General features: G+C 50.6%; 11 protein-coding genes across 11 annotated transcripts; 4 read left to right on the top strand and 7 right to left on the bottom strand.

Moving 5' to 3' along the window:
* Positions 1–37: 37 nt before the first annotated feature.
* Positions 38–1,464, top strand: PtrM4_127440 (uncharacterized protein; the record flags this gene model as incomplete). Its single annotated transcript, XM_066108813.1, has 4 exons — positions 38–73; positions 124–566; positions 879–1,192; positions 1,229–1,464. The coding sequence occupies 4 exons, from the start codon at positions 38–40 to the stop codon at positions 1,462–1,464; spliced, it is 1,029 nt and encodes a 342-aa protein (XP_065960805.1).
* Positions 1,465–2,461: 997 nt separating this feature from the next.
* PtrM4_127430 (phytanoyl-CoA dioxygenase) lies at positions 2,462–3,040 on the top strand (the record flags this gene model as incomplete). The annotated part of the gene is made up of 1 exon (XM_066108812.1): positions 2,462–3,040. The coding sequence occupies one exon, from the start codon at positions 2,462–2,464 to the stop codon at positions 3,038–3,040; it is 579 nt and encodes a 192-aa protein (XP_065960804.1).
* Positions 3,041–4,677: 1,637 nt separating this feature from the next.
* On the top strand, positions 4,678–4,929 carry PtrM4_127420 (uncharacterized protein; the record flags this gene model as incomplete). Its single annotated transcript, XM_066108811.1, has 1 exon — positions 4,678–4,929. The coding sequence occupies one exon, from the start codon at positions 4,678–4,680 to the stop codon at positions 4,927–4,929; it is 252 nt and encodes an 83-aa protein (XP_065960803.1).
* Positions 4,930–6,219: 1,290 nt separating this feature from the next.
* PtrM4_127410 (bZIP transcription factor HapX) lies at positions 6,220–7,936 on the bottom strand (the record flags this gene model as incomplete). Its single annotated transcript, XM_001939807.2, has 2 exons — positions 6,220–7,733; positions 7,807–7,936. 2 exons carry the CDS (start codon positions 7,934–7,936, stop codon positions 6,220–6,222), a joined length of 1,644 nt encoding a protein of 547 aa, XP_001939842.1.
* A 343-nt stretch (positions 7,937–8,279) lies between these two features.
* On the bottom strand, positions 8,280–10,551 carry PtrM4_127400 (MCM2, ATPase involved in replication control, Cdc46-Mcm family; the record flags this gene model as incomplete). The annotated part of the gene is made up of 3 exons (XM_001939806.1): positions 8,280–10,178; positions 10,226–10,352; positions 10,403–10,551. 3 exons carry the CDS (start codon positions 10,549–10,551, stop codon positions 8,280–8,282), a joined length of 2,175 nt encoding a protein of 724 aa, XP_001939841.1.
* Positions 10,552–11,120: 569 nt separating this feature from the next.
* Positions 11,121–11,819, top strand: PtrM4_127390 (putative NADH-flavin reductase; the record flags this gene model as incomplete). Its single annotated transcript, XM_001939805.2, has 1 exon — positions 11,121–11,819. The coding sequence occupies one exon, from the start codon at positions 11,121–11,123 to the stop codon at positions 11,817–11,819; it is 699 nt and encodes a 232-aa protein (XP_001939840.1).
* A 183-nt stretch (positions 11,820–12,002) lies between these two features.
* PtrM4_127380 (UbiH, 2-polyprenyl-6-methoxyphenol hydroxylase and related FAD-dependent oxidoreductase) lies at positions 12,003–13,450 on the bottom strand (the record flags this gene model as incomplete). The annotated part of the gene is made up of 3 exons (XM_066108810.1): positions 12,003–12,540; positions 12,999–13,314; positions 13,387–13,450. 3 exons carry the CDS (start codon positions 13,448–13,450, stop codon positions 12,003–12,005), a joined length of 918 nt encoding a protein of 305 aa, XP_065960802.1.
* Positions 13,451–14,249: 799 nt separating this feature from the next.
* On the bottom strand, positions 14,250–16,628 carry PtrM4_127370 (uncharacterized protein; the record flags this gene model as incomplete). Its single annotated transcript, XM_066108809.1, has 1 exon — positions 14,250–16,628. One exon carries the CDS (start codon positions 16,626–16,628, stop codon positions 14,250–14,252), a length of 2,379 nt encoding a protein of 792 aa, XP_065960801.1.
* Positions 16,629–17,733: 1,105 nt separating this feature from the next.
* Positions 17,734–19,031, bottom strand: PtrM4_127360 (GalA, Alpha-galactosidase; the record flags this gene model as incomplete). Its single annotated transcript, XM_001939802.2, has 2 exons — positions 17,734–18,632; positions 18,680–19,031. The coding sequence occupies 2 exons, from the start codon at positions 19,029–19,031 to the stop codon at positions 17,734–17,736; spliced, it is 1,251 nt and encodes a 416-aa protein (XP_001939837.2).
* A 617-nt stretch (positions 19,032–19,648) lies between these two features.
* Positions 19,649–20,026, bottom strand: PtrM4_127350 (uncharacterized protein; the record flags this gene model as incomplete). The annotated part of the gene is made up of 1 exon (XM_066108808.1): positions 19,649–20,026. The coding sequence occupies one exon, from the start codon at positions 20,024–20,026 to the stop codon at positions 19,649–19,651; it is 378 nt and encodes a 125-aa protein (XP_065960800.1).
* A 337-nt stretch (positions 20,027–20,363) lies between these two features.
* Positions 20,364–21,460, bottom strand: PtrM4_127340 (uncharacterized protein; the record flags this gene model as incomplete). The annotated part of the gene is made up of 3 exons (XM_066108807.1): positions 20,364–20,901; positions 20,954–21,348; positions 21,395–21,460. 3 exons carry the CDS (start codon positions 21,458–21,460, stop codon positions 20,364–20,366), a joined length of 999 nt encoding a protein of 332 aa, XP_065960799.1.
* Positions 21,461–21,509: the final 49 nt, after the last annotated feature.

The following is a 21,509-nucleotide window of genomic DNA, read 5'->3' as shown; positions in this document are numbered from 1 at the left end:
TAAATTAATAGTGCTTCTACTGCTGCAGCTATATATAATGTCCCACGTACGACACCACGTAACCGACGCGCTGGTATACCTGCACGACGCGATTGCCAGCCCAACTCAAGGAAGCTTACCTAGAGAGAAGAGGAGGTGATTATCAGCTATATCCTTCACCTAGATCTACGTGGATTTGGGCCTACCTACGTTGATGTACGAGATATGGCTGATAAGCTGATGGCTGCACGCGGCGCTAGCCTGGTTGGCATCCACTGGCCGCGCAACTTTGTCAAGCGTACAGATAGCCTTCGGACGTGTTTCAACCGAGCGTACGATAGGCAGAGAGCTCTCTGTGAGAATCCAGCCCTTATCCAACGCTGGTTTAAGCTAGTAGAAGAGACAAAGACTGAGCTTAGTATCTGCGATGAGGACACATACAACTTTGATGAAGCTGGCTTTATAATGGGCAAGATTACAACGCAGCTGGTTATAACAGGATTAGAGAGAAGAGGCAGGCCAAAGAGTATTCAGCTAGGCAATCGCGAGTGGGTAACGCTAATCGCTGCCATCAGCGCTGGTGGCTGGTCAGTGCCACTATTCCTTATCTTCGCTGGCTAGTACCACCTATCAGCCTGGTATGAGGAGGATATCCTACGCGACTGGGCGATCGCAGTCAGCGACAATGGCTGGACGAATAATGAGCTTGGAGTTGAGTGGCTAAAGCACTTCAACGCTCACACGCAGGCTCGTACTATAGGCGCGCGTCGCCTGCTTATTATTGATGGCCATAGGAGCCACTAGTCTCTAGAGTTCTAGGAGCTCTGCAAGGAGAACAATATATATACGCTCTGTATGCCTCCTCACTTATCTCACCTACTCTAGCCACTTGATGTTAGCTGCCTCTCGCCATTGAAGCGCGCGTACAGCCGTGAGGTGGAGAGCCTCATGCGCAACCACATCAACTACATCACTAAGCTAGAGTTTCTGCCAGCGTTTAAGGCTGCGTTTGATCGAGCGTTCACGCCAGCCAACATCTGCTCAGCCTTCCGCGGCGCAGGCCTTGTTCCTCTACAACTAGAGGCTGTTCTATCAAAGGTAGATGTACAGCTGCGTACACTTACTCCTCCAGCAGCTGCTCTACCAGAGGCTCCCTGGGTAGCTCAAACACCAAGCAACGCGCGTGAGCTTGAGGCTCAGTCAAGCCTTATATGTTAGCGCGTGCGCCAGCATAAGAGCTTATCACCAGCTTCGATTATTAAGGCGATTGACCAGCTAAAGAAGGGCGCTGAGGTGATAATGCTCTCTGCTAAGCTGATGCGCGATTGGATCTCTAGTCTTGAGAAGGCCAACAGCGCAGCCTCAGCGCGTAGGCAGCGCTCTAAAAGGCGTATACAGAAGCATGGAGTACTCACAAAGGGAGCTGGAGAGGATATACTGGCTCAAAATGAGGCTGACCAGCAGATTGCTCATGAAGAGCGTTAAGGAGGAGCGCGATCAGGCGTCAGCTAGCGGGCTCAAAGGCGCTGCACCAGGTGCAAGGAGACTGGGCACAACTCACGCACATGCAACACTAATACTATCAATATAGAGTAATCTACTGTATCAATATCTAGCAATAGTATTATCGCGTTGTTGAGATGCGTCGCTTTGAAGTTGCAAAAGTTTGGTTAGGTGGCGGCTCGCTTGTACTGGCGGCTCGCTTATAAAACATGTTACAGGTCGTGTTGCATTAAGTTACAGTACGCGCACGGACACAGTATCCTTATCAGGCAAGGACCACTGCTCGGCGTACTCTACCCTTCATCATCAACAAGTCTCAGATTCTCGCGATACTTGTTGGAACATGAATACAACAAGACGATGAATCTAAGAACATACAACAATTCCACGCAACGAGCGTGCCAATGGCGACAATCAGCATCTGATCGGACACCGGCTTTTCTCAGTCAACAAGCCTCCATCACTCGAAGACTTCAACAAACTTATTACCCACATGTGAGCTCTATTGACAGGAATGTCCCAATCTACAATCTTCCTGACTACTCCTCGCTGAGTGGTGAACATCGCTCGGCATTGCAAGATGCGTGGATGACATTTCGCATTCTGGATCTGGCGTGTTTGTTACCAAAAAAATATTCAAGAATACTTCTTTGATCGATAGAGTGAGTGGTTTTTACTCCAAAATCATCGCTGAAGAATGTAGAGGTACTGGCAAGCAAGGCGATCATTTCGCTGGAGCTGGCACAAATGACCGTATCTGAACTCATTGTCCAAACATTGTCTACGAGACCCGCAGTCTTTTGTAGATTACCATTCGAACCCTTGGTTACCGCTCATCTCAGAAGCATGGTTAGGTCGGCATCATCGACTTACAGTGCAAGTCAATATCGTGAAGCCGGGCGCAAAAGCTCAGATTCCACACCGCGACTACCACCTTGGCTTCCAAGATACAGAATCTTGCGCAAAGTTTTCTCGAGCCATGCAGCTCGCTTCGCAATTCTTTACAATCCAAGGCGCAGTCGCGCATACAGATATGCCGATCGAAAGCGGTCCCACGCGCTTACTACCGTTTAGTCAGAAGTACGAGGAAGGTTACATAGCAGACCGCATACCAGAGTTTCAAGACTACTTTGTTAATATCTACGTCTCTGTACCTTTAGCCATGGGTGACGGCCTCTTCTTCAACCCTGCTCTATTTCACGCAGCCGGTCAGAATAACTCTGCAGACGTCATGCGCTCTGCAAATCTATTGCAGATTTCATCAGCGTTTGGAAGGCCAATGGAAACTATCGATACATTACCGTTGATTGAAATAACTTGGGAAGTCATTAGCAAGATGTACGAAGATGATGGATTGAGTGCTGAGCTTGAGGCGTTCGTCAGTGTGGTTGCGCAAGGCTATCCCTTTTTGACCAATCTTGACAGGCGAATACCAAACACAGCTGGGATGGCCCCAGGAAGCGAGCAGGAATTACTAGTCAGCTGTGTGAAAGCGCACTCTACCGAGGAACATGTGTTGACTCAGCTGAAGGAGATAAGAGAAAATTCGAGAGCGTGAATGCTGTCCTCGTGAGGTCCGGGGTTCTCCATGGCTGGGAACCATGGTTCACACACGCGATCACCCCACCGGGGACCAATCTAGGCTCGCAGCGCATATATTCACCACAGCGCTACACTTTTCTCGGCCATCAGATCTTAATTCTTTAATCCCACCACGTGACAAATTCAACTCAACGAACACACTTGTCACACAGGCCACGACTGCGACAAACACACATAACCAGTCGTCCTACATCTACGAACGCAACCCTCAGCCGGCCGCGAGACAGCGTCGCCATAATGCCTTCATCAAATGCGTGGCTCGATTACCCCGTCTTTGAGCATGCTTGGTCTAAGCAAGAACTGGCAACGGAACAAGACACAGCCAATCTTCGGGCAAACGATAGCGCCATGACAATGGAGTCAGAAAAATATTTCAACTGCCCTCTATCACGACAGCGAGACACACCACCCGAATCACCAAAGTATATCGAGATGCAATCGTCGCCCATGTCATCACCAATAAGTGTGTATTCCTCTACGCCCATGGTCCACCAACAGTCTCTCGATTCTGAGCTCCGCATACTCAACGCTGAGCTCGCAAAGTGCCAAATGACGCGAGATGCCTTGGCCCGACGCGAAGCAGCTCTTCTTGAAATGAAGGCAGAGGTAGAAGAGGAGATGAAGCTAAAGGCTGATACCGAGGCAGAGGAGAGGCAAAGACAGGAAGAGGAGGAAGAGGAGAGCGATGTTGACGAGGTGCTGTTCATGCGAAACGTCCAAAAAAGGGTAGAAGACGGACTGAAGAACTATGGTACCCGGACGAGTGATACGATGAGGGGAAGACATGACACGCGAGACCAGGATCAAGAGAAAGAAAAGGCGACAAAACCTGTGCCCATCAGCGCCCCAGAACGGAGAAGGCTAGCACGCCTGGCCTTACTCAAACGAGATCCCCGTCTTGCTAACTAAGCTGGGAAGAATCTGTCGTGTAGTCGCTACCATGTTCTTGTGAATTTCTTAGCACATGAAATATGTTTGTTACGCTCGTCCAACACCTGCAGGTAATTTCGAGGTGGTGGTTTATGATTGGACTCCACTGCTTTCAGTACAATATCGGCATTGAAGTTGTAATTCATCAGCGAATACACACCCATCACCAACTCCATCTTGCGCAACAATATTGACTGTGCGATCAAGATCGTGTGAATAGTCAGAGATTTATTTCAAGCGGGCGCTCTGCTGTACAAGCACCGTTCGCGCTCACCAGGTAATATGTGTCTATGACTTTGCGCGACGCTGTGGCAGTGCAAACGATTCCGCTCTTCAATTTCGAGGAAACTTGGATATGCTTCACAGGTACGCGCCACTAATACTTTCCGCTCCTTTCTTAGTATATGAAGTCTCCGTCCACCCAGACATAGCTCCCAGGTTCTACACACCACATCATCATCAACGGCATCTGTCACATCTACTACAACGGGAACAGATCAGGCCCATCAGACACATATCTTCTCGGTCACCAACGTCTTCAAGACTTGAAACCACAGTCCACCCGACACAACCAGTCTCACAAGCTACATCCGCCAACTACCTCTATCTCTACCTCCACCACACCAACTCACCCACCAGCCCAATCCACCTCCATCCCCAAAGATGTCACACAACACCCCCACCACCCTCCTAAAACTAGCTGCCGACCTCTCCAAACTCAGCACCGACCTGGCCGCCGCGGGCGCCACACTGGCCGCCGCCGCAGCAACCCTGGAGCAGGAGGCAGCAACCGTCGCGTGGGCGAATGCGCAGAGGTGGGGTGTCGATGTGCAGGTTGCTGTTAGAGCTGGTCCAGGGGCGTATGCACAGCATGATCAGGGCGGCGAGGTAGTTGTTAATGGGGTGAGGAAGTAAAGATGGGTATGTGGGAGGGGAGGGATAGGATGGTGGGGGAGGAGGGAGCAAGTAGAGGGGATGAATGGGGATCGGGGTTGTTTATGTTTGGGGTAGCAGTGGGTAAGAGATGAATCTTCCGGATATGCGCGACAGGGGGAAGGGGGATGAGATTCTTGTTTTCTTTCTTGGTAGTAGAGCTGTCCCAGGTTCATCTCTTTGACGGTGGAGGACACGAGGAAGTAGAACAGCGACAGCTATTACCTACGTGCGATTTGACCTATCAGCAGCAGAAGGGGACCTGCATATTGCGGACTTTGGTACTATCCACTCATGTCAACTTTATCAACTCGATCAATATACATTTCCACTCCACTCCACTCGCCCTTGTATACCTCTACCACAGACTCACATGCAACCACATGCCTCCCTCTTACATAACCACCTCCCCTACTAGTCCCCCCAACCCCTAGCCGCCCGAAAAGGTCTAATCAGATCATCAGATTACCCCGACATCGGCATCGGACACCACCACCGCACCCCTCTTACACCATAGTCCCAAACACCGAGTCATCTCCCTCCAGCCCTCCCAATCCAAACAAGCGGTGTAAACGCCCTACCACACCCGGTCTAGCCCCACCGCCGGTTTTGTGGCGAGTAAATGGCGTGACCGCAACGGAACCAAACAGCTCCGATCACATGTTTCTGGGCTGATGTGTGTGTGTTTTTGCAAAACCGTTGGGGCAGCAGGCGCGGGCCGATTCTAGAACACAGGGCAGCGCAGGGCACAGGCACAGCACAGCATGACAGAACGTAAGAATGAGGGGTGGGGGGCATGTGAAAGTAAGCACTACACGGCCCACACACATAACAGGGTAGAAAATTGATCTTGTGAATATCCGCATGACAGATACGCGTGTATGTGTGAATTGTTGAGAAACGTGTTCGTGATTATGTCTACCCGGTTAAAAAACGCCAGACGCATATGTGTAGCAAAGTCAGTAGTAGTGGTAGTCATCAGCCATAAAAAAGGCAATCGCAAGATTGATCCGCCCAACAGGTAAACACCGTGTGATTGTGTTAATCAAACATGCAAATAAAGAAAAGGTAAAGCAATCAACCCCCAGAATTCGCCTATCAATCAAACACGCAATGGAAACCATGAGATTCAAGCCCACATCCAGACATCTCTTGAGATGTACTGGGAAAAGGCCGTGTTGCTTTTCTTCCACAAAAAAAGACAGCCGAAACAAAAGAACATGACGCCAGAGGTAGGTATATTACCAACCGCAGTCAAGAGCATAGTACTTATTACATACCAATCTTATACTGCGAGACAGCATCCATCATATCGTGATCTTGAGCTTCGGTGGTCGGAGAAAAGGACGCTTGGCGCCTCTCCTCTGCCTCCTCGATGAGCGCCCTATGAGATCCATCAGATGCGCGAGGCCGTAGAGGACGCTGGGCGTGTTGGAGTGTGGTGAGGATACTGCTGGCGTCGAGCTCCATGGCGCTGTACAGGCCAGGTTCCATGCTGAATGAGTTGCGGCGGTCTTCTTGCTGGGGAAAAGGTCGTGGGACAGGTTTGAGCTGGCGCCAGTCCATGGCATTCGGATCGGTGTTGACTCGGCCGTCGAGTAGCTTGAAGGCTTCACTACAGCCTACTGTACGTCCGCTGCCGATGGGTGATGAGGAGCCGGCTTGCATGTCGAAGGCTGTTGATACCTTTGGCTCCATGACGTCTAGGGAGCTGCTTCTGCTCGAGTTGCGCCGTGAGAGGGGTGGAGTGGCTTCGCTTCGGAGTTGTGCGACTCGCTGGCACCAAGCTCGTTGCCTGGGATTCGACTGACAATCTTCACAAGAGCCGGGTCCTGTCATAGCCATCTTGTGTTTGGCGGTCTTGCTCGAAGAGCGCGGTGAAATACGTGCCATTGGAGTCGGCTCATTCTCAACCTTTGCCTCCACGCCAACACAAATGCAAATCTCCTTTTGGCCTTGACAGAAGCCGCAGTCGGCGACTTTAGTATCTTCAGTGACGGACGCGAATGATGGCGGATCCTGCGTCTGCAATGTAGGCTTCCGGAAGCTGGTGGTAAAGTCGGTCTCAAACTCTTCATGACCATGCTGTCCCTCATCTTCAGGCTGGCCATGAGCAGTTGTATTTACGCCTTCCATTGGAACAGATGCATCATCGAAGTTCAAGCCGTTGGTCATCTCGGCAAAGCAAGCGCAGTGGTCGGGTGTGCATCGGTTGCAGGCAGCATCCGTGTTCTGTGAACTACCGACGTTGATCTCGTCGAAAGATACATGCGTGGGACTATCGTGTCGTACATCGTAGTGCGTCGGCATAGGGTACTGAGATGATTGATGCTGTAACGTAGGATCCTGGCCTTGCATTTGCGCGTCTTCGCCACATTTCGCTCTAAGCCTTCGGATCTCTTCTTGCATGAGCTGGTTCTCGTGCCAGAGCTGTTGATTTCTATTCAACAGTTGTTGCGTCTCCTCTTGAGAGATGACAAGCTCATTATGTTTTTCCTTGAGAAGGGCCTCTAGCCTGTTATTCGCTTCCCTAAACTCGTCCTCTTTCTGAAGTTTTCGTTGGCGGAAGTTGCGTTGTGCCTCGCGATTTTGGGCTTTGCGCTTGCTCTCGGGCTCGGTTTTGGCAGGCTTGCGCCCAGGCTTCGGTCGTGCTTGAATCACATATCCACGACTTGTAGGCCCCCCACCAGCAGGCGGTGAGGGGCCGCTACTGTTCACAGTCGTAGACACGGTGGCGATAGCCTCTTGAGGGGTGGCGGCGCGCGTCAGTGGGGTTGGGATTATCTCTCGACGGCTGTCAGTTCATGCACAGCCGACGGTCGCGGCGAACCGCGAGAAAAGCAAGCAACAGCAACTTACTGCGACCACGTGTATCAAGGATTGTTGGTACCTGTGAAACAGCCCCTGGTGACCCCGCACAAGATCCGGAGTTACTGTAGCTATCAGAGGCAGGCGTTGTGGCGTTACAAGCTGCAGCAACCGCGGACATGATTGCGCTTTGGTGTTGCGGTTGCGAATGGGGTACAGGTCCGTTATCAGATGAGGATCCTAGTTTATCAGATCAAACCATGAGCCGAGCCATGCCGAACTCGGAGCGGGTCGGAAAAACCTGCCGCCTCTAGCCTGGCAACGGCAAGTACCGCCGCATTATCATCGAGGCAAAGGCATGCAGATCTAGGTCTATATGACCTGTGTGGGGGTTTTTATGGGTAGTCTCGGACATTTTGTGTTCTTCAGGAGTAGTTTGACAAGCTACATACATAACATACGCACGGCTCCCACCACGGCTGCATCGAAACCAACGCCATTACTCCGGCTAAACGCATATCCATCTATGCGCTGGCTCTGTATACAACGCTACCTCCATGTCTAAATCTAATCGTCTCACGAGCGTTCATCACATGTAGAGCCCTTGCGAGAGCTTGCTCAGAGTAGCCCTTTCCGTCAACCATTTCGCGTTTGAGCGTGGACAAGTTGATTTGCCATCCAACAGCCATGCGTCTGCGGAGCTCATCTTCAACCTTGCTGACTTCATCCATGAGCTCCTTTGAGCTCTGGCCTTCGCCTTGATTGACAGCATCCATGGTAGATGCGAGGAACAGGCGGATCGCTTCATCGACATGCGTCTCGCCTGCTATCGGGCTCAGAGATAGCTTGGCTAGCGACTCGGTGATACGGATGATGGCTTCCAACTGACGAACTGTAATCGGGATGCTAGATCGCTGGTTTGCGTTGATTTCCGAGGCGTGTACTTGCCGCCTGATGCTAACAAAGTGACTCGAAAGCTTTTCAGCTGCTTCTGGCGACAGTCGTGGAGCGCACCTTTGCCTGCAGTATGTGATGTAGCGCTTCATCTTGTCAATTGGAATCTCAGCCTGCACCGTCTCTTCGACGCCTCGACCACCCATGGCAATGCCCATGACGTGCTTCGCTATCCTCTCGTCACGGCCGCGATCGTGCTCGTCGCGCACGATGAAGATCATGTCAAAACGCGAGAGGATGGTAGTTTGGAAATCAATGTTCTCGCCAGGTGTCTTCATATCGTCGTAGCGTCCAAAGATGGGATTGGCTGCTGCGAGTACTGATGTCCTTGAGTTGAGAATCGTGGTGATGCCTGCTTTCGCGATGGAGATAGTTTGCTGTTCCATGGCTTCGTGAATAGCCACTCGATCTTCGTCTCTCATCTTGTCAAACTCATCGATACAGACAACGCCGCCATCTGCCAAAACCATAGCACCACCTTCGAGGTAGAACTCACGCGTGTTGTGATCGCGTTGAACGGAAGCTGTCAGACCGGCTGCGGAGGAACCCTTTCCGGATGTGTAGATGGCAATTGGCGAGACTTTCTCAACAAACTTGAGCAATTGCGACTTGGCAGTACCTGGATCACCGAGCAGAAGCACATTGATATCGCCACGAAGCTTCATTCCATCCGGCAGAATCTTTTTTGCACCGCCCATCAACAGGCAGGCAATGGCCTTCTTTATGTCTTCATTTCCATAAATCGAGGGCGCAATGCAGCGGGCAAAGACCTGGTAGATGTCTGGCCTTCTGCTCATTTCCAGGAATTCTTGCTCCTCTTCCTCTGTGAACACCGCGTTGCCTTTGGTACCATGATCAACTTCTGCGTGAATGCCAACGGCGCGTATGTAGGGGTTGCGGATGGCGACTGCTGCGTTGCCCGCACGCTTTGAGCCCTTCTGTTGGTAGATGGAAAACACACCCATGACAGAGCATCGTGTACCAGGCACGACACGGTTCGCCAGGTATCTGTCTGCTGAGATCATGATATGCCGAGGAAGTTCACCGACTGGTACTTGATCTGGCGCCTCCTGTAGCTTGAGCACCTGCTGGTCGATAAACTGGCAGCGCTCGTGCAGGACATAGTATGGATCGAGCGGGCATTTGTCTCCACTTTCGCCCTCTCCTCGTGGCCTACTGCATGTCCTTGGCAGAGAGATTCCGGCGAAACCGCCAGATACAGGTAGCATCTTCTCATCCTGGCAATTCCTGCACCGAATAGCGAGGGCTGTAGCCTTGGATGATAATGTTGAAGCACCAATGATAATGCCCGGTATACGGACGAGTTGTGAGACGTTGTTCGCTGTCAAGTCGCGGATCGAGAGCTCTGAGGCATTGGAATGGAGGAGCAATTGATGCTCGGGAAGTTGGATGTTCTTCTGGGACGGGTAAACGATACGTTGCGTACACGTCTTGAGGGCCGCTTCAAACTGGGGGATATTAGTGACGCAATTGGAATATGGAGAACAAATCTCACGAGTGGGATTATCTCAGCAGGGTTCTGTCTGAGGTCGTGTGCGAGCTCTGGGTTGTAACTAATCAGGTGGGCAACGTCAATGTCACAGTAATACTGCTTCAAGAGCACATTTTCCCGTATTTGATCTCTGCCACATGTCAGAATATGGTATATGGGTTATGTAAGCAACTGTTGTACCTGTAGACGAAGACATTATCGAGCGTAAACTCCATTATAAAATCCACCAGCGTCTGCTGCACGCGCGAGGGCGCTGCTGCATCTTGAGGGCCATCGCCTGCCTGGCTGCCAAAGAGACTGATTGAAAAGGGAGTTTGCCTGTCCGTCATTGTGTATGTATCTTCAAATCGTGAGTCGTTATGGGGTTGACTGAATGCAGAGGGGCAGCCGTCGTTAGGGGCGACGCGCGAAGAAGGCGCGTCGCGATTGTCGGTCCGTGCTTTCCATTTTGCATCCTTTTCTGGTCTAGCGCTTCTACACAAAACCCATCTCCAGGCTCCCATCAGCAAAACGACGCAAAATGTACTCTGTTGCTAGAGTATGGGAGCTGAAGTAGCTGACATGAGCCATAATCATCGATTGTGCGACCACTATGCGTACGAACCATGAAGCAGGACCCTACATGCGTAGATCTCACCTAAGAGTTGGATGTTATCCTTTGGCTGACCGCAGGAACTTCAATTCGCCCAGATTTTCTCTGGACTGAATTTCAACGGGATGCCTAACTTCAGCTCGACGCACGTGAATATAACTAGTCGCTTATCGCGTACGGATGACGGACTGCGACGCGGACGTAGCCTTCCAGGTACTCGTCCAGGCAACCATATAAAGCATACATGACCTCAGAAGATCCCGAACTTTTCATTTCTTTGTGATTACCATCATCCAGATAATCGTTATGAAGGTCCTTGTTGTAGGCGCAACAGGCGCCATAGGCAATACACTACTCAACCACTGCCTCCGCCGACCAGAAATAACCAGCGTAGTCGCCATAGCTCGTCGTCCAGTCCCATCCTCCGACAATGAAAAGCTTTCAAGCATCATCATACCAGACTTTGACGCTCTTCCAGGCCCTGAAGATGCGACATGGACACAAATGGCCGACGCCGACGCACTGATCTGGGCAATGGGATCATACACCTTTGACGAAGACGTCAACTATGCCTACCCCATCGCTTTCCAGTCAGCTCTCTCCAAACGACTGGCACGAAACGGGAATACTGAGAAGTTCAAATGGATACTGCTTGGTGGAGCTTTCACTGAGCCGGATCAAACTCGGTTTTTGTACTTCCTTACCAGCCAGCGGCGTACTAAAGGGCTGTTGCAAACCAAGACATTGGAGTTTGCAGATGATCATGCAGATTGGGAGGCAATCATCATAAGGCCTGGAGGTATCCTCTTCGGGGGAGATACGTGGACGAATAGGGTGGGAAGCGCGTTGTTTGGAGAGGGTTTGACCATTAACGCAGACGTATTGGGGGCATGTGTTGCCGACTTGGTCGTCAAAGGGTTAGGAGAGATGGAGGAGCAGGGAATCGTGACGAATAAGGAGTTGTCGGTCAGAGGAAAGAAGGTATTGGAGGCTGTGGGGCATTAGCCTTAGACAAGCTATGGCACAGAAAATCATTATCGAGGTACCAACGAGCGCGACTTCCAGACAGATCATCGAAGAGGCTGCTACAAAGGCTGAGAGCTGTAATCTCTTTCGAGTTAAGGCACTGATTCGATGTACAGGCATGACTTCTAGCCTGGCGTAGATCTCCTCATTCGCGTCCCCTATCTAAAGGTTTGCCCGGACAAGAGAGGCTTTCTTGATAGCGTCATAACCAACCTCCTCTGCATGCTTCTCTGCATCATGGCTCAGGATCCAGCCCGCATACCTCCAAGTAACTTTTGTCGGATCCTTTCTCACTTCGTCCCAATCAGCTTCGTGCCATGCATCGCGCTTATCCTCTCCCGTCTTTTGCACCGCTTTAACACGATCATAGCGGATATCCTGATATGCGCGAAGAGCTGCGCGCACGTTACCTTTACCAGCTTGTCGCAGTACCACCGCAAGAGTGACGGCGTCTTCCATCGCCTGCGACGCACCTTGGGCGCTAGTAGGCAGGAAAGGATGTGCAGAATCACCAAGCAAGCAAACCCGACCGTGTTTCCCACTAACCCAGCTAGGTAGCGGATCGCAGTACAACAGCTTCCAATCTGAAAGCTTTTCTTCTGGCGTCTTTGACACAATCTTCCACACCAACGGGTCCCAGCCCTGCACATGCTCTTTGACATCTTTCATATATCCAGGTGTCGACGACGGCTCAGCAGTACTGCCATCCGTCCGATGTGTCATAACCCCAGCAACAAGCCTTGCCACCCTTGAGCGTCCAAAATAGAAAATGCGAATTCGGTCCTAAAGTCACCCATCATCAGCAAACCATCCTGATCCCAGGCCCCAAAGGCGGGAGTAAAAGAAAAATCAAAAACTCACCAATCCACCCATTCGACGTATCCCCATTCTCAACAAACGGCCTCGTCTCAGGATCCTTCATCATCTCATCTGCATCAAACCACGTCCTATACGTCGAAAACCCACTACTCTTCAACGGATGCTCATACCCCAGCACATATTTCCTCGCTTTACTCCTCACCCCATCACACGCCACAACAACATCACCCTCGTGTCTACTCCCATCCCCCCAATACCACGCCCGCGCTCCCCGCCTCCTCCCAAAACGTCTCCACCCTCTGCCCCAAATGAATCTCCACTCCAAGCTCCTTCACATACCCGAGTAAAATCTCATGCAGCTCGCCGCGATGGCCGTTGAACATGGGGCTGTCGGGCCTGTAGTTTGACTTTTGGTTTACGATGATCTCGCCCGTGTCGTATTTGCGCACGTTGAAGCCCGTGTCACGCACGTTGAGTGAGATGCGGGACATGGCGGCTGCGACGGCGCCGTTGGACCAGCGGTGGATTATTCGGCCGCCGTTGGGGCCAAACATTAGGGTGTCACCTAGGTTTTTGTGCTGCGGGTGTGCTTCGTAGATTATGGGTGTGTGGCCTTGACGGTGGCATTCTATGGCGAGGGCGAGGCCGCCGAAGCCTGGAGTCGAGATGGAAAATCAGTATGTTGGTTGGCAGAGTGTTTGGAGGAGGAATGTGGGGTTTTGTTTACCTCCGCCTACGATGAGTACTCTTATGCCGGTCTTTGGCTTTTGGTCGGTTAATTGCGACGCCATGTTGAGGACTTGATTTCGTGGATCCGTCTGGTAGGAACAGTATAAAATCGCTCAAAGTATAGACAGTTAAGTACTAATCGCCCAAGATCCAACGCTAAGTTACGAGAAATAAATGCGATCGCTTCCAGAAAACTGAAGAGAAGAATCGCAACACAGCCGAAAACGGAGGCGTGAGAAAGAGATGAAAGTCCAACCCACCTCCACAACGATGAGGTATTCCTGTCAGATGTATTTCTCCGAAGTAGCGCCTTGGATTGAGTGCACACCACACCTCCGCACTTTCCGATTGGATGCCAACCATAAATCCCTCGTCAATAACACATAACCACACTGAAACATGAGATGATATGCCAAATGTACCCCACAAGAGCTAGAAGCTTACCATCCCGAGGTCTGTAACAGTAATATGTGGAGGTGCATGCAGAGTGTAAGCTTTCGATCAGCCGAACTTACTTTACATGGTAAGTGTTGCCGAAGCAGTGCCTTTGCGACGGCTTGGCGATTCAACGTGGGAGGTGAGTAGTTTACGCGTTTGCAGTACTTAGAGGGTAGATGTTGTGGGGACCTCTAGTGTGCCAAGTCCGGTATCATCCGCTCGTGGCCAGTGTAAGTTTTGCCGAGGTACATACCGAGATATATGAAGCAAGAGTACTATCTATGCATGCTAGGTACTCACAAGATAAGCATGGATAGAATGTCTTTAAGAAGTTTTTTTTTTTGCATTGGTGGGACCCACTCAAACGTTATATTTGTAGATTGATCATTACTACGATATCTTGATACACGCTAGCCGAGCATCTCAACTAAAGTCAAACTCCTTGACATCCCCAGCCTTCGTCTCCAACCTCGTAGTCGTGCTGTTACCCGATCCACCCTTGTACCTCAACACCACCGTACCGCCAACACGACTCTCCATCTTCATCTTCGAAATAGCCCCATCCGCCCACGTGATATCGAACACGAATCCTCCCCTAGCCGCAAGACCATTCACTGACCCAGTATTCCATTGTTCAGGCAATACCGGAAGCAACCAAACCTCTCGCACGCCTTCTGCATCTACAATGTGCGACTGAATGAGTGCCTCGGCAACCCCACTCACGAAACCCAAGTTTCCATCAATCTGGAACACGCCCTCGTTCACGTCCATCAGGTTGTTGTAGACACTCGTGTTGAAGAATTGATAGACGTTTCCGGCAACAGCTGTACTGTTTTGGAGACGCGCATACCAGTTTATCGTCCATGCGCGCGACCATCCTGTGCCAGCGCCGTTGTGAGAAAGTCGGCCCTCAAGTGTACCCGCTGCGGCGTTGAAGAGTTTGGCATCGTAGCCGGGGGCACCTGGTGGCAAGATCTGGGTACCAGGGTACAGAGCGTAGAGATGCGAGACGTGACGGTGGCCTAGTTCTGCTTGCTCGTAGTCTTGCATCCATTCCTGTAGGGTGCCTGGGTAGCGCTTCGAGTAGCGGTATGGTGGCAGTTGGGCCTGGGTGTCGCGGATACGTGTCAGGAATGTAGAATCGACGGTGTAATTCGGTAGGGTGGCTACGGCATTCAGGTAGTTGGTGAAGAGTTCGTTTAGGATTTCGATATCGCATGTGGGTGCGATGTCGAAATGATAGGTGTTATTGTCTGCATCAAGGTAAGAGTTTTCGGGGGATACAGAAGGGTTCGTGACGAGGTATTGGGTTCCGTTGATGCTATACGGCTGCAGGATGTCGAGATAAAATGCGATCGCTTCGGTAACGACGTCAAGCTTTGAGGCTAGGAATGCCTTGTCGCCCGTGTACCAGTAATGCTCTAAGATATGAGTGACAAGCCAACCCGAAGACAGAGTCCAATATGTAGCAGGAAGCCATCGGTCCACAGGTGCAGTATCACCCCACAGATCGGTATTGTGGTGAGTTACCCAGCCAGAAGCGTTATACATTTGTTTAGCTGTTTTCGTACCGTCCGTGCGCATTAAATCTAGCAGATCAAACAGAGGCTCATGGAGACTGGAGAGACTCGTAACTTCTGCAGGCCAATAGTTCATCTGGAGATTGATGTTGACGGTGTATTTAGATCCCCATTGTGGCGCGAATTCTTTATTCCAGATACCTTGAAGATTGGATGGCAAGTTACCGGCGCGTGAAGAAGCAATCAATAAGTATCGACCGTAGTTGTACGATAAAGCGGTAAGTGCTGGGTCACTAGCACCCTCGCGCGTCGCGTTGATACGTGCATCAGTAGGGAGGCTACTGGCTTTGAGATCTGAACCGCTCAGGTCTAGAACGCTAGCGTTGTATAGTGGCGCATAATCCGCGATATGGCGCTGTCGAAGCTCTTCATAGGTATGCTGACGAGCTTGCTGAATGGTGCTTTCCACAGCAGCTCTTGTGTCGTTGTGGCGATATGACGTGGAAGCTGCAAAGATCGCCGTAGCTTCGGTAGCGTTCTCGACAACAATGAACGGACCCAAGTTCTTGACGTGACCATCTGATTGAACTGCCAGAGCAGTGGTGAATACGATAGGATCGATTCCTCCCGCCCCTCCCGTCATATACGCAAGACCATTTGCGTTCCATTCGTGATCCGCGGCCTCATTCCCACCTTTATCGGGTCGATGTACACGAATCTGAAACGACAGCTTCCCACTTCCAGTTGCTTTCAAATGGTGGACGAAAACGTCATCGGGTGCAGAGACAAACATCTCCCGTTCGTACAATGTGCCGTTGACTTGAAATTGCACACCAGCCAGGGCAGTATCGACATCTAGCCAGCGTTTGTATGTAGCATTGTCGTAGCCAGTCGTACCATCGAAGAAAATATCCATGTCTCCCAGAGGCTGGTAGTTCCTACACGATTGTGGTGTTCCCATCATTCCCATATTCGCCAGCTTTTCCGCATCACCAGCACGCCCTTGCGCAAGCAAATCCCGAACTTCTGACACAGTTTGCGGACTATCTTGCCCTATGCGATCTTGTTGACCTCCTGACCAGATAGTCTCTTCATTCAGTGCAATCCGCTCCTGCAGAGGGATACCAAATACCATTGCACCAAGACGTCCATTGCCGATAGGAAGAGCGTTTGTCCAGGCGCTGGATTGAGCTGGTGTCTTGTACCAGAGTCGTGTGTTGTCACTAGCTGATGCTAACGACGCTAGACCAGAAATGGCAGCGAGACTCAACGTGGTGAGCATCTTGGAAATTCGACAACCTTTGCGAGGAGGCGTGCTCTCCGATCAAAATGAGTGCGATATGAACATATAAAGAATCTTCCTGCAGTAGCAAGCTCACATAAACTCTGGGCTCCATTGATGGATCGCGGTTTGTCCGCAAGGATCCAATGTAACGTGCTTTACCAAGGCATGTATATCACCGAGACCCCGCATTACATCTTCTTTTCCATGATGCAGATCTTGAACGCTTGCTCGACATGTCCCGGATGTGTCTGTCCTGTGCTCCATCGTCCTCTCCTAGTCCGGAATAGTTCCGAGAACATCCTGTTGTATTTAGCCTCGGGGATTAACAGATGCATAACCGGTGCACTGTCGTATGTCAGAGCGAACGAAGAATCTGCAATACGAGCATTCCCCCACCCCGCATAACCTTGACATCTCCAAGATCGACTAGGGTTGTTGGAGTACTTTTCTCTGGGGTCATCAGTTGGCTAGGGTGTGGGATGCTGCCCCTATTCGATTCGAAGAAGCTGTTGATGCAGCCATGTCGCCTAAAGCTCAGTAGATGTTGAGGCAGGGGCCAAACTTGAGCAAAACGACTCCCCAAGTAATAGTTGTGCCAATAACCCCCAGGCCGAGAGTATTGTGCTCTTGCCGTTCGATCTTGTTGCGATGCATGATGACATAGCGCCGATCTCACGCTAGCGCAGGACCCCGCAAATGCCACCCGCATTCTGCCGCTCGATCTTGAAGCTAGGTTGTCTGGAGCGCGCAAGCTGTGGAGCTTATGGTCGCATCATTGAGTTGTATATTGATCGAAAAGAGTAATTCTGAAGGGTGTTTGGTGACGCTGAATTGCTGATGACTTGTGTCTCGATCTTGGAGCACTTTGCATGTACTCAACAACAAGCTAATGGGCATGGACAAAAGTACGACTTTGCTGCATAAACCATGCTTTTAGTGTTATGTCGTTGCGGATATCTACTCTCATCGCACGCTCGAAGACTTCATGTGAGGTTCACGAAGAGGTCATCAAAGAGCATCGGTCCAGGAACCTCTCAAGGCCTTCTGAAAAATGAATCTACAGAAACAGCCCGAGTCTGAATAAGTTCTCCGTGTGTTACAATTAGACCTCAATCAGTCTGATGGCTATTGTGTCATGTCCTGCAACAGCCGCTTCGTATTGACCTGTGAATCTGCCGCGCTCTTTTCCAGTCCATGACTCGAAGACAGTGTGTTCAGTTTTTGGGTCAAGCTCTGGTACCTCCGCAAAGTTGATTGTCTTGGTTTGTTCAATGTTCAGGGTATTCAACACAAAGACGTGTACACCCTTGGAGGATTTCCCACTCCAATATTCGGCCGGGTGAGTTTGGTTCCACGTGAAGTCAGGATTGACTCCCCATTTGTAAGGCTTTGCCGCTTTGCCAACAACGGAGTCTTGATTGAAATCGATGAGTTCATTGTTACTGAGGATATCCAAGATTTCGGGCTTGATATTACTCAAGGGAGTGCCAATGATTAGAGGTGACTTCAGCGCAGCCCATAGCGCGAAGTGGGATCGATTCTCCTCAATTGTGAAGTTGCCGTTGCCAACCTCGAGCATATCCCAGTCACCATGTCCCCAGAAGTTGGTATCGTTGTTGTAAAAGGACGCGTGGTTGAGGATAGGCATGAGCCCCCAAGAGCCCTGATGGTTTCCTTCCCATTGAGGATATATATCGCCCCACATACGCCAGCTGTGACCAGTGCGATTGCCCCACTCATCAATATGGGCGTGACCCCATGCGCATTGGGAAAACTCGATTGTACGGTTGGTTGCCAGCAGAGCATCACTCATAGTCTTATAACGGGTAAAGGTTTTGGATGTCGTCCAGTCGTAGCCAGTTGGAGCTGCAACAGGTTTGGTTTCACCGTCGCCCCCGGCCGTTTGATTCTCAGCTGGAGGACCTCCTAGCCAGTTCTCTGGCCACCATCGGTACTCGTCATGCCACCTATCTGGTACGGCACAGTTATCGTACTTGAGATCTACAGAGGCTCAGCTTATAGTCGATCACCGCAAATCTAATACTTACAGTCGATGCCCCAACCAGCAAAAGTCCTCGCATCTAGTTCTTCATGTTCCAAAGAACCAGCGTATCCACCGCAGGTGGTGTCTCCAGCATCGCTATAGATACCAACCTTGAGATCAAGCTTGTGAATTTCATCCGCTGTATGTTTGATACCGTTTGGAAACTTGTTTGAATCTGGTCTGATCTGCCCAGTAACACTGTCGCGTTGATGGGTTTTGTTACTCCAACAGTCGTCGATATTGACGTATGTATAACCAAGCTTCTTCAGCCCAAGAGTGTTTAGGAGCTCTCCGACCTCCAAGAAGACGCTCTCGTTAATAGCACATCCGTACTCATTCCATGAGTTCCATCCCATTGTGGGGAGACGACCGGTGTGCCCATCTTGAGAAACCAGGGCGAAGCTGTGTGTGACGAGTGAGAATGCTACAGCAATAGAACGTCGCGCCATTATTGTTGATGATGAGCTGCCAAAACAAAGTCTCGCTGGTTCCAATACTACACTGCTTGTTGAGCCATATCAATGTTCAGTGCTTTACTCATGGACGATTCTCCCACCAACTGGGAGACATCTCCAATCTGATGCGGGGTTTGACTCCAGTACTTTGGAAACGCACTGCGGGCACCTACATATGATAGTCAAAGATCAACAGTGGACGGAAATATTCATTTATTTTAACGAAAGTCATGCCACCAACTGCAGGCGACCCTGCTTGAACATTGAGATGTGGGAGGACCAATTCCCGGTTCCCATACCTTTTCCATAAGCAATCGATTTATCTGTAACAGGTATATTGTGAACTCAGGATTGTATATCTAAATTTGTAATCATGATAGAAACTATCGGGAAACTGCATAGAGCATGTACGCTGTACGCGACGAGAGGAGGAGGGGAGCACACTAGCGCGTCGGCTAAACTCAGATATGACATCATAACTGGTATTTACTTTCTCCAAACCTAAGTAGCAGCCTAGATCAATGCTTATGACCATGGTGGTCGTGGCCGTGGTGGTCATGATTGTGCTCCTCGTCTTGCGCACGTGGCCATTCTGCCCAGTAGCCATCGTCCCACATCTCTTGCAACACCTCTTCCTTCTCCTCATCGTTTAGCTTCTCATCCTTCATGACATTTGTCCACTTCTTCATCTCGGTGCGACTCAACAAACAAGCGTCAAGCTGCTTTGTGATACCCTCGACGTCAAGCTTCTCACCGATGAAAACCATTTCTTGACGGCGGTCACCCCACTCGCCTTCAAAATCGTTCCTGATTGCCTTGACTGTGTCGGCATCAGCACCCCAATCATCTTCCGATACACAGCAGAACCACGGCATCTCAGATCCGAGGGTCAGCATCGCACCTGCAGTGCTCCATGACCCCATCTGATTAGGGCGTGTTGCGAGCCAGAAAATGCCTTTGCTGCGGTGCAGACCGCCGAAGTAGGGGCAAGCTTTCTTGTTTGCCAAGATCTGCTTGTCGTCCAGTGGAGGAGCTTCCTCGTCATTGCTGTCCTTGTCGGAGTCATCCCCGGAGGTGCTGGCTGCGCCGGATTCAGAAGAACCATCATTGACTTCATCGTCGCCTTCTTCTTCATCATCTTCTTCTTCACTATCCTCAACGTCTTCTGCTTCATCTTGCAGGAGAATGAACTTGCCCTGGATAAGCCGGTACAGCTTCAACGGATCAAAAGGTCTACGTGCGCGATACACGAAAGATCCAATGCCGTACCTTGAGGTCGCATGTCAGTAAGAGGGCGTTATGTTTCTTGGGGTCAACTAACTCTAGTGTTTCTGGCTTGGGTGCAACACGCTTTTTGCCATGGACATCCATGACGGTCATCTCATGCAAGCTTTTCAGCCAACCGACGCTAGCAACTGCCTCGCCAAAGTTGAAGACACCAGTGTTCAACATCTCGCGAACATCAACCTTGGAGTACCTAGATTCGATGATCTTAGCCGTAGGGTTGAGCGACTTGATGTATGCCTTGACACGGCCTAGAGTCTGCGCATCTGCCCTGTCGATCTTGTTGACAATAATAACATTGGCAAACTCGATCTGATCAGCGAAAAGATCAGAGATGGTCCGCTGATCCTCGTCGGGTACTTCGTCTCTGCAGAAGCGGTCCTGGAGAAACTCGGCTGTGTCGAATTCGGAAAAGAAGCGAAACGCATCAACAACTGTTACCATTGTATCGACGGTAGCAATGGACCTCAAGCCACCAATCTTTGCACTGTCTTTGATGTCAGCAGGTATAAATCTTCGACTTTCATCCAGCAACCTACACTTTGGCGAACACTTCCTTCTCATCAGGTTCCATGCCTTCAGCATCCATCATGGCCTCAGTCAACTCGGTGGTGAAAGTCTCTGCGACCTGTTGTGGCTCGCTGATACCTGAGCTTTCGATAACTACATGGTCAAAAGCCTGCTCGCTCCAAGCGAGTCGAGCCAACTCAACCAGTAGATCACTGCGAAGGGTGCAGCAGATACAACCGTTCTCCATCTGTATCATCTTCTCCTTCACACGTATCTCTCCGTTGACACCTGGCTTGTTGTTCGAACGACTAATAATGTTCGCATCGACGTTGACCGACGCCATGTCGTTTACGATAACGGCGATTCGCAATCCATGGTCCGGGGACTGGAGGATATGCCGAAGTAGTGTCGTCTTTCCACTTCCCTGCATCTGTCAGCACAGTCATTCCACTCAAATAATAGAAACTTACAAGAAAACCAGAAAGTATGGTAACTGGAAGTGGCTTTCGCTCACTGGTCTTGCTCTTGGGCTTCATCTCTGCACCACTCGTTTTTCTACGCTTTGCAGGTGACATTTGCGATCTT

Source organism: Pyrenophora tritici-repentis, chromosome 7 (assembly GCF_003171515.1).
Source record: "Pyrenophora tritici-repentis strain M4 chromosome 7, whole genome shotgun sequence".
Lineage (NCBI taxonomy): Eukaryota > Fungi > Ascomycota > Dothideomycetes > Pleosporales > Pleosporaceae > Pyrenophora > Pyrenophora tritici-repentis.
Note: the sequence above shows the minus strand (reverse complement) of the source record. Positions and strands in the feature narration are given on the sequence as shown.